Source organism: Octopus sinensis, linkage group LG18 (genome assembly GCF_006345805.1).
Source record: "Octopus sinensis linkage group LG18, ASM634580v1, whole genome shotgun sequence".
Lineage (NCBI taxonomy): Eukaryota > Metazoa > Mollusca > Cephalopoda > Octopoda > Octopodidae > Octopus > Octopus sinensis.
In genome coordinates, this window is record NC_043014.1 from 40,449,857 (window position 1) to 40,461,920 (window position 12,064).

The following is a 12,064-nucleotide window of genomic DNA, read 5'->3' on the forward strand; positions in this document are numbered from 1 at the left end:
GGGGTGAACATTTACCATTGTGTTACTATGGTTATTTTTTTACTAACTAAAATCTAAATAAGTGATTTTGAGTTCCACTTATTTACCACTATCTTTATCTTTTACTTATTTCTGTCATTATGCTGTGGCTTTGCTTGAGTACCATTTCGAAGAAATTAAGTCAAATAAATTGACCCCAGTTCTTTTTCTTATTTTAAAATCTGGTGCTTACATATATACAATTGCAGCGTGGAAGGTGTTTATAAGCCATTTAAGAAACACACAAAAGCTGTCACATTCACTTCAACATTTAAATTTCATTTGTTAAAATATTTTCGTCGCTTTGAGACCGCGAACTATTCATTGACAAAATTTCGTGCTGCATCTCAATGAACAGGTTGTGGTCTCAAAGTGATGAAAATATTTTGACAAATTAAATTTAAATGTTGAAGTGAATCTAACGATTTTTGTGTGTTTCTTAAATGGCTTATAAACACCTTCCACGATGCAATTGTTTTCGTTTCAGCACACGATCTCAGATCAAGTCACTTGCTATGCAAGTACATCTCTGTAATATATATATATATATATATATATATATATATATACACATACAAGAGGCTTTTTTCAGTTTCCATCTACCAAATCCACACACAAGGTTTTGGTTGGCTTGAGGCTTTAGCAGAACACACTTGCCCAAGGTGTCACACAGTGGAACTATATTCTGTTATTTTACATTATTTTTAACTCTGTAAATTATACCAGCGAAGAAAAAAGGCCATTGAAGATGGTGGCTGCTGCTTCTGCTCTTGTTGTTCATGTATTTCATGATCTGGTAGTAATTAATATCATAATTCTAATTCTGTCATTTCATACTGGTAATATATAAATGTGAACTATAGAACCTTTTATTCATATATGTAAAATTGACATTTAAAGACTGAACTTGCTTCCCTAGTGTGCCTTGCTCTATTTCTATGATAGTAATTTTCCATTACCTCCCTAACAATTCAACACTAAATTGACACATTCCTGTCTGATAAATTAAGTTACAGTCACAACATAGTCTACACTTCAACAAATTGTCATGTTTATTCTGAAAGGACATGCCAAGATAAGTGACACTCAGCAACTAAGTACACATGGTTTCAAATTTCGGCACAAGGCTAGTAAGATTAGGGGAGCAGTAAATTGATTACACTGACCTCGGTGCTCAACTGCTATTTATTGGGTTGTCCGGAAAGTTCTTGCCGATTTATAGTAGCTTACCTTTCAACTTATTTTAGAACATGGTTGAGTCCATAAAATAGAATTTGACTATACCTCCATTTAGAGCACAGTTTAAGCTATCTTTTCGTGGAAGAAGATTTATGTTCCTATAACCTGTGTTAATTCTGTAACCCTTTAAAATGGAAGATAAGAAAGTTCATTTTCGGCACTTGATGCTTTGGGAACCAGACAAAAATTGCTGCAGCTCGGCTGGGATGTGTTACCCCTCCTTCCATTTTGTTTGCAAGATTCCCAATGTGAAAACATACTGAAACAGAGTTTATTGTACCTAGGAAGATATACAGTACAGTACTGTTTCTGCTTCACAGATTTTCACCTATTTTCACCTAGGTGTAGGAGTGGCTGTGTGGTAAGTAGCTTGCTTACCAGCCAAATGGTTCCGGGTTCAGTCCCACTGCATGGCATCTTGGTCAAGTGTCTTCTACTATAGCCTCGGGCCGACCAAAGCCTTGTGAGTAGATTTGGTAGACGGAAACTGAAAGAAGCCCGTCGTAAATATGTATATATATGTGTGTGTGTGTATATGTTTGTGTGTCTGTGTTTGTCCTCCTAGCATTGCTTGACAACTGATGCTGGTGTGTTTACGTCCCCGTCACTTAGCGGTTCGGCAAAAGAGACCGATAGAATAAGTACTGGGCTTACAAAGAATAAGTCCCGGGGTCGATTTGCTCGACTAAAGGTGGTGCTCCAGCATGGCCGCAGTCAACTGACTGAAACAAGTAAAAGAGTAAAAGAGTATTGCTGGATGGTTTTGGAACATAACAACCCTGATAGTCAACACTATATATATGTGATACTGCACATATATATTAAAACTGCATGATGTACATAGGTGCATACAGAAATATCTAACCGTTTTTGTATTTAAACCAGCCATAAGAGTGTAAGTGCCCTGAGAGAAATGCTGGACATAAGAATCGGATGTGGCGTGCAAGAGAAATGTTTGCACTGGTATGGTCATGTACTACGGATGGATGAGGAGAGATGTGTGAAGAAGTGCCACTCCCAAACAGTTGAAGGAATCTGGGGTAGAGGTAGACCCAGGAAGACATGGGATGAGGTGGTTAAGCCTAACCTTCGAATGTTGGGCCTCACAGAGGCAATGACAAAAGACTGAGACTTCTAGAGATATGCTGTGACTGTGAAGACCCGACAAATAATGTGAGTTCATGGCTGTTTCCTACACCAGCTTCACATAGCAGCTCCAGCCCATCTAAAGTACCTTGGATTGCAGGAAGGCCTGCTGTGCTTACCTTGGATTGTAGGGTGACTTGCTGTGCTTGAGGAGACCTATTGAGTCAAGTAAATCAACATCAAAATAAAAATCAAATGGAAATTGTAGTTGCGATATCCGTGCCGGTGGCATGTAAAAAGCACCAACCGATCATAGCTGTTGCCAGCCTCCCCTGGCACCTGTGCCAGTGGCACGTAAAAAGCGCCCACTACACTCATGGAGTGGTTGGCGTTGTTAGGAAGGGCATCCAGCTGTAGAAACACTGCCAGATCAGACTGGAGCCTGGTGCAGCCTCCTGGCTTCCCAGACTCCGGTCAAACCATCCAATCCGTGCTAGCATGGAAAATGGATGTTAAACGACGATGATGATGATATCCGGCCAAAATATTCTACCTATTTTATGTTCAAACTGACCGAATCTGACTCCTCATAACAACTGTACAGTATCATTCTAAAGATTAACGGTTGTTTCATCAAAGCCTCAAAGCTACAAGATAATGCATGATTAATTCAAAACAATGTGAATAAATTAGAAATATTGAATTTCTAAATGTCTCAACGAGACATGAGCGGTGGTGGAGCGATAGAGTGGTTGTATAAAGTCAGCATAACATGACAGTCCCATAGAGGGAATTACACCACCGCTATATAGCCCTAGGAAGCATCGACGCTTCCTGTCGGCTTTGACACATTTTCTGTGTGCTTATATTTTCAAAGGGGAGGCAAGCACCCCCACCATCTAGGACCAGCAACCTGTATACATGCATGTTTCTGGGTATTTCCCGTCATCAGTTCAGGGTAGCATGTCCCTGCTAGTGAAGCATTACTTTTGACAAAATAGCTTAATACCGCAAAAGCTTTTCAAATTCATGAATTGTAGTTTGTACTGTTGAAACTGTACAAGTGTCCAGAATCTGTATGTTCCCTCTATGTATCAATCATTACAAGTCTTTGTCTTACATTTATGTGTATTGCTTGATGTGTTTCATGACCAACAGAAGTTAGAAGTTCTGCATATTATGGGCGTAGGAGTGGCTGTGTGGTAAGTAGCTTGCTTACGAACCACATGGTTCCAGGTTCAGTCCCACTGCATGGCAATTTGGGCAAGTGTCTTCTACTATAGCCTCAGGCTGACCAAAGCCTTGTGAGTGGATTTGGTAGATGGAAACTGAAAGAAGCCCGTCGTATATATGTATATATATAGTTAATCCAAACATGAAAACACAACAGCGTGAGGACGTGGAACAAGTATAGTGTTATTGGACGCTCAGGAAATAAGGAGGGTTTAACGTTCCGAGCGGAGCTCTTCGTGAGAAACATATTATAAAAGGAAAGAGCCAAAGAAGGGAACACAGAGGAAAAGAATCGCCAACGGTACACACGTATATATATATGTATATGTGTGTGTATATGTTTGTGTGTCTGTGTTTGTTTCCCCAACATCACTTGACAACCAATGCTGGTGTGTTTACATCCCCGTAATTTAGTCTACTTACTCAAATACTCAGCAAAACCACAGCCTACGTGCTGAAATAATCGGTCAAATAATAGTCTAAATAAAAAATAACAATAAACTCATTTAAATACTATGGTTTTTACCATCCCTCCAAATATAGAAACTGTTTATACTGAAACATTGTGATCTATGTTAAAACATCATTTTGTTGAATTGAGGAAACTATTACATTAGATAACAAGAAATACATAAGATCAGAACCTATGCCAATCTTACCTGGATCCAAAGTCCTGTATTTGAGTAGATATAGTAAATACAGATTACATAATCAATAGTTAGATTATGTTGATATATCAAAACATTGTGCTGGACTCTCAACATTTCCAAGAAATCAAGCTTCCTCTCTTTCATAGTAACTGAAACCACCTTTGCAGCAATTCATGTGGTTTGAGCTACATGGCCATTGAAGCCAATCCTTTCTCCTCTCTAATTGAACAGGAGTTTAGTAGGACACATGTTCCAATGAAGGAATCTTTTTGTGGTTGCTCAATATACTCTAACTCCTTAAAGAGAAGAGTATATTGAAAAATTTACACTCATGTGGACTTGTGTACATTTCCCAGATAAATTTTGCATTGTTACACATCTGTGACCTCTTCAGTGACTCTTTCCATCCATGTGTATCCTCCTACTCCACCTAGTCCATTATCAAAAGATTTCCAGACAATGGACATTAGATAAATTTTGCATAATTTTCAGATAATTGCTACAGACATTTGTTTTTTTTTATAATATAGGCGCAAGAGTGGGTGTGTGGTAAGTAGTTTGCTTACCAATCACATGGTTCCGGGTTCATTCCCACTGCATGGCACCTTGGGCAAGTGTCTTCTGCTATAACCTCAGGCCAACCAAAGCCTTGTGAGTGGATCTGGTAGACAGAAACTGAAGGAAGTCCGTCGTATATATGTGTATATATATATATATATATATATATATCTATATATATATATATATATATATGTAGTGTGTGATATGTGTGTGTGTGTCTGTGTTTGTCTCCCCAACATCGTTTGACAACCGCTGGTGGTGTGTTTACGTCCCCTTAACTTAGCAGTTCGGCAAAGGAGATTGACAGAATAAGTACTCGGCTTACAAAGAATAAGTCCTGGGGTCGATTTGCTCGACTAAAGGTGGTGCTCCAGCATGGCCGCAGTCAAATGACTGAAACGAGTAAAAGAGTAAAGAGTACATAAGCAGAAATTAATTCAAACCAATTTTTTTTTTAGTTGAATTTGAAAAAAACCAAACTGATCTAAAAGTATTAATAGCTGCTCATTTAAAATCTTTTGTAATTAGTTTAGGCATTGAAGCTAACAGGTACAAGAAAAGCTTGTTATAACTCCCTTAAGTTATTTTGCTAATAAGTATAGGCAACAGGTAAAACATCACTATTCATTAAACCATGTACCAATTAATGTTACTCGTCAAATTTTTGTTCGTTAGTAATACAGCAGATTTCTACTATCCTTACTCCTGCAGAATCCCGTCTGCGAACTAATTATCTTGAGAGTCATTTTCCACCACGTCATATTAATTCTTCTTTAGGTTTCTTTTGCCATCAGTTTATTCAGTAAATGACCCATTTTCATTCATTTACCTGCCACTTTTGTAAACATCATCTGATACTTGTTAATCAAGTAAGAAATCAAATTATTAACTCCAATTTAGTTGTATTTTGGGAGGGTCATTATGCTGATAATAAACATGTGCACTGGTTCTATTTTACTACTACTACTATTACTACTACTATACTACTACTACTACTACTACTATACTACTACAACTACTACTCAATTGGTTAACTGTTTAAATAATTAACTAATTAACTATTTAATTAACCTTCCCGAGATGCAGCAAAATCTGTTTCACATTGAGAATCTTATAAACCGGATACAAAAATGAAACCTTAAATCCAACATATAATGTACAGTTAATACATAGAATTATCCAACACTGTGAAATGATTGATGCCAGGAAATGTTGTCTTGCTGAAAATAAAGCATTTTGCTAGCTTGATTTAAGGAATTGCAGTATAGAAATAAGTCTAGAATCTTAACTATAAAAAACAAAAACAGAAAAACAATTCCTGTAACTGTTTCATAGTTGAATTACTGACCAGTTTGTAACTGGTATAAGGTGGATTCCAGAAGTTTTCAAACATTTTCAGGAGGGACATTTATTAATTTCAAAGAAGTACAGAACTCTGATCTCCTTCAAGGATCCCTTGACTTCAATGCATGTGTAGTGCTCCAACCTTTTTGTGAAGGCCCCGTGGAAGATCTCCAAAGTGAAGGTGTCCAAAACCCTTGCCACAGCATCCTTCATCTTCAAAATGACTGACCCTGAGGTGCTCCTTCAGCTTGAAGAACAACCAAAAGTCACAGGGACAAGGTCTGGACTGTGGAGAAAAGTGAGGGTCAGTTTTGATGTCCATCTCTGTCAAGTAGTTGCTTACCAGGATGTTTGTCACTGACCAGCCTGGAAACAAATTTTTCATAAGTTTCATGCATGTTCAGATCTTCACGAATAATTCTGTGGACAGTTGCTGCACCACCTCTAAACTGTATGCTTATTGTCTTTATAGATACACAAACACAGCAGCCTTCATTCAGAAAATTATGAATTTTCTCAACCAGCTCTGACGCTTCTCTCCCTACCACTCTTCTCATTATCTCACAACTTCTCTCTCCCAGCCTTGAGCTTCTTGTGCCAGCAAAAACGTTAATCCATAAACAGTCTGGATCATCTCATTAGTTCATTAGTTTCTGTAGTGGTTTTCCCCAGTTTAGCACAGATGGCGGCAAGCTGGCAGAATCGTTAGCACGCCGGGCGAAATGCTTCACGGTATTTCGTCTGCTGTTACTTTCTGAGTTCAAATTCCGCCGAGGTTGACTTTGCCTTTCATCCTTTCGGGGTCAATTAAATAAGTACTAGTTATGCACTGGAGTTGATATAATCATCTTAATCCGTTTGTCTGTCCTTGTTTGTCCCCTCTGTGTTTAACCCCTTGTGGGTAGTAAAGAAATAGGTATTTTTTTCTGCTGCTACTTTCTGAGTTCAAATTCCACCGAGGTCGACTTTGCCTTTCATCCATTCAGGGTCGATAAATTAAGTACCAGTTACGCACTGGGGTCCGTTTGTCTGTCCTTGTTTATCCCCCTCTGTGTGTAGCCCCTTGTGGGCAGTAAAGAAATAAGTTTAGCACAGAACTTTATTGCATAGTGAGCTTTCAAATTGTCTTCATGTCCCAACTGCATTCCGCAAAACTAATCGGTTGTGACAATCAGTGTTTAGTAGAGTGTGTTCAAGGTGCTGTTACAGCCACCTCCTTCAGTCAGGAATAAAAGAAAAGATGCCAGGTCAGCTTATTAGATGTATAGTAATGATATACTTAAATCAGAATATTCTAGGACATTGGAACTGCCACTCCTGAAAAAGGTCTCAAAACTTATGGAATGCACCATGTATTTTATTTTTTCTACAGAGATCCACCGGAACCTTCAGGAGAAGAACCTGATGATGAAGACTTTGAAATGCCTAAAGTTTATGAACCTGTAAGTTTTTTTTTTTAAATGTACCATCTTTTGATATGATTCTGTGAAAGGTTGCCATAGTAACACTCTTTTATTCTTTTATTCTTTTACTGATTTCATTCATTGGACTGCAGCCATGCTGGAACTTAAAAGTTTTAGTTGATCATGTTGACTCCACTACTTATTTTAGCCTGTTCTCATTTTATTGATCTTTGTGTGATAATGGTGGAGGGGCATGGCTTAGTGGTTAGGGTGTTGGACTCATGATTATGAGATTGTGGTTTCGATTCCTGGACTTTTATGACATGTTGTGTTCTTGAGCAAGACACTTAATTTCATGTTACTCCAGTCCACTCAGCTGACAAAAACGAGTAATCCTGCGATGGACTGATTTCCCATCCAGGTGGGGAATATATATGGCAGAATGGCAACCAGGAGACTGGCTCTTATGAATCCATATGACATGTGAAGGGACTTTACCACTTTACTACATGTGATTATGATTACTGATTGTGCCAATTAAAGGAAGAACCAAACTGCCCATTATTAATTAGTGTATTAACACTAATACACTAATAACAGGTGCAGGAGTGGCTGTGTGGTAAGTAGCTTGCTTACCAACCACATGGTTTTGGGTTCAGTCCCACTGCATGGCATCTTTGGCAAGTGTCTTCTACTATAGCCTGGGTCGACCAATGCCTTGTGAGTGGATTTGGTAGACGGAAACTGAAAGAAGCCTGTTGTATATATGTATATATATCTATATATATGTATGTGTGTGTATATGTTTGTGTGTTTGTGTTTGTCCCTCTAGCATTGCTTGACAACCGATGCTGGTGTGTTTATGTCCCCGTCACTTAGCGGTTCGGCAAAAGAGACCGATAGAATAAGTACTGGGCTTACAAAGAATAAGTCCCGGGGTCGATTTGCTCCTTGACTAAAGGCGGTGCTCCAGCATGGCCACAGTCAAGTGACTGAAACAAGTAAAAGAGTAAAAAAAGAGAGAGTAACTTAATAGGATTTTTTTCTCTATTACAGATTGAATCATTTGATCAACTCCGAGAATGGCTTCAGATTTATTTAGAGCAATACAACGAAACCATTCGAGGAACAGGAATGGATTTGGTATTTTTTGAAGATGCTATGATCCACTTGATGAAAATATCACGAATAATTCGTACAGCAAGGGGGAATGCTTTGCTCGTGGGTGTTGGTGGATCAGGGAAACAGTCTTTAACTCGACTTGCTTCTTATATTGCAGGTTATCAAATATTTCAAATTACATTGTCAAGGTTGGTATGCTTTGTCTTCTGATAACTGTTGGCTTTAGCATAGTAGTTCTTATTATTGAGAAGTAAAAACTGAAGTGAAGGCATCTATTATGAAAGATGAATACGATGTCTTTTGCTCCAGAATGGTTAAAACATAGAAACAGTAAAAATGAAAGAAAAAGAATAGAAATTTTAAAATAAGTACTTTTATGAATGGCTAACTGGTGTTCGTGCTGGTGGCATGTAAAAAGCACCATTTGAGAGTGATCATTATCAGTGTCGCCTTAATGGCACTTGTGCTGGTGTGCAGTTGACACGTAAAAAAAACCCACAAATTTTTGGGGGCTGTTGCCAGTACCGCCTGACTGGTCCTTGTGCCGGTGGAATGTAAAAGCACCCACTACACTCTCGGAGTGGTTGGTGTTAGGAAGGGCATCCAGCTGTAGAAACTCTGCCAGATCAAAACTGGAGCCTGGTGCAGCCATCTGGTTCGCCAGTCCTCAGTCAAATCGTCCAACCCATGCTTGCATGGAAAGCGGATGTTAAACGATGACGACGACGATGATGATCATCATATGACGCTGGCAGTGGCAAGGAGGAGGAAAATCTAGATTTTATAAAAAAACCCCAAAAAACTACATTTTAGCACAAGAACAATATGGCCACACACTTCTGTTGATGATGTTGGTAGGATGATGAGAGGTGATGATGCAGTTACCTATCATGACAGGAGCGAAATGTTTATTATTGGGTTGTCCGGAAAGTTCATGCTGATTTATAGTAGCTTACCTTTCGACTTATTTTAGAACATGGTTGAGTTCATAAAATAGGATTTTAGTACACCTCCATTTAGAGCACAGTTTAAGCTATCTTTTTGTGGAAGAAGGTTTATGTTCCTATAACCTGTGTTAATTCTGTAACCCTTTAAAATGGAAGATAAGAAAGTTCATTTTCGACACTTGGTGATTTGGGAACCAGACAAAAATTGGTTCAGCTCGGCTGGGATGTGTTACCCCATTCTCCATATTCACCAGATATTGCTCCTTATTCAGGTCTCCTTATTCAGGTCTCTGAATAAGTCTTAATGGTAAAAATTTCAATTCCTTGGATGATGTAAAAAGATACCTTGATGAATTCTTTGTCTGGGAAGAAGGTATTTTCAAGTTAAAGGAAAGATGGAGACGCATTGTGCAATAAAATGGTTCATATTTGGTTGATTAAGAATGTAATGGCAAGTATTTATTGACCTTTTTCTTTCTTTTAAAAATTGGCATGAACTTTCCAGACAACCCAATATAAACCAAGATGAACATGAAGACAAATGTTAACCTACCCTTTAGCATCCAAATTTCTCTGTCAAATGTAATGTTCATTTATTCACATTATTTTGAATTAATCATGTATTACCTCATAATTTTGAGATTTTGATGGTATGATTGTTTATTTTTAGAATAAATTTGTAGGGTAGATGTGACAGGTGCAATATTGCTGGTTTTAACATAACACAGAATATTTGGGTCAGACATGGTTGGTTTATTAAATGCTAAAGGGTTGAATCACTTCTCAGTTTTAAAATAGTTCTTCACTTTTCTTCTGCAACTTATATCTGCCAATGCATGTGTAGGAGTCAAGTAACAAGGAGCAGAAAACGTCCAGAGGGCTATAGGCAAAGGGCCTATAACCACAATGCCTCTAGGCACAAAGCCTATCAGCACAAGGCTTGAATTTTTGGGTGGAAGGGACTTGTTTATTACATCAACCCCCAATACACAACTGGTACTTAGTTCACATTTCAAAGACACACAACAGGTGAAAACTACCATGCATACCACATTTCAAACATTGTTGGGGTTGTGCTATACCTAGTTCTGTAGGTATTTTTTTCCTTTTTGTGTTATCTTTAATCTAATTAACGATTAATTAGATTAAATTAATCTAATTATGACACTCTCGGAGTGGTTGGCATTAGGAAGGGCATCCAGCTGTAGAAACTTTGCCAGATCAGATCAGAGCATGGTGCGGCCTTCTGGCTCACCAGTCCTCAGTCAAACTGTCCAACCCATGCCCGCATGGAAAATTGACGTTAAACGATAGTGGTGGTGGTGGTGGTGGGCGGCGGCAGCAGTGGTGTCGTCTTCTTCTTCTTCTTCTTCTTCTTCTTCTCTTCTTCTTCTTCTTCTTCTTCTTCTTCTTCTTCTTCTTCTTCTTCTTCTCCTCCTCCTCCCCCTTCTTTATCTAATGTAAAAATATTTGTCTTCCATTGCAGATCTTACAATGTTATCAACCTATTAGAAGACCTGAAACACCTCTATCGAGTAGCAGGGCTTTATGGAAAAGGAATTACTTTCCTATTTACTGATCAAGAAATTAAAGATGAAGGTTTTTTGGAATACCTTAACAATGTGTTATCTTCTGGCCTCGTAAGTTTTCCATATGTTTAAACACATCCTTGTTTTTGGATTTGGTTTGCAAGATTCTTTATATGAGTTCGTGTGTTGAAGCATACTCTGTTGTGTCTGGGGAGAGTCATTTTCTTTTTGTGCCTTATAATGTAACACACTCACCGGTAAAATTTCCACTTATTTCTTATTTTTATTTTTCTAAAATTTTCGTTGTGTCTTGCAATCTTTTCAATAGGCTTTCAGTAAAATAAAAATAAGAAATAAGTGGAAATTTTACCGGTGAGTGTGTTACATTATAAGGCACAAAAAGAAAATGACTCTCCCCAGACACAACAGAACATCCTTGTTGTTTCATGAAAATTTTTATTTTAACAGTGATGATACTGAGGAGAAGGAGGATGAGGAGGATGAGGAGCATGATGATGATGGCATGGTGGTGGTGGTGAGGATGTGATGAGTGAGGTGGAGATGATGATTGTTAATGATAACAACAGTGGAGACAATGACGATGATATAACATTATTAGTCACCATCATCATCTCCACCTCACTCATCACATCCTCACCACCACCAATGCCATCATCATCATGCTCCTCATCCTCCTCATCCTCCTTCTCCTCAGTATCATCACTGTTAAAATAAAAATTTTCATGAAACAACAAGGATGTTCTGTTGTGTCTGGGGAGAGTCATTTTCTTTTTGTGCCTTATAATGTAACACACTCACCGGTAAAATTTCCACTTATTTCTTATTTTTATTTTACTGAAAGCCTATTGTAAAGGTTGCAAGACACAACGAAAATTTTAGAAAAAAAAAATAAGAAATAAGTGGAAATTTTA

At 38.1% G+C, this 12,064-nt stretch overlaps 1 protein-coding gene across 1 annotated transcript in view; it reads left to right on the forward strand.

Annotated features, from left to right (window-relative positions):
- The window catches only part of LOC115221252 (dynein heavy chain 5, axonemal-like), a 275,949-nt gene that overhangs the window by 182,861 nt on the left and 81,024 nt on the right, over positions 1-12,064 (forward strand). Inside the window, exons 43-45 of the mRNA XM_036510602.1 lie at positions 7,504-7,573; positions 8,591-8,844; positions 11,090-11,243. Of these exons, the coding sequence (XP_036366495.1) occupies positions 7,504-7,573; positions 8,591-8,844; positions 11,090-11,243 (478 nt within the window). The remainder of the gene's footprint in view (positions 1-7,503; positions 7,574-8,590; positions 8,845-11,089; positions 11,244-12,064) is intronic.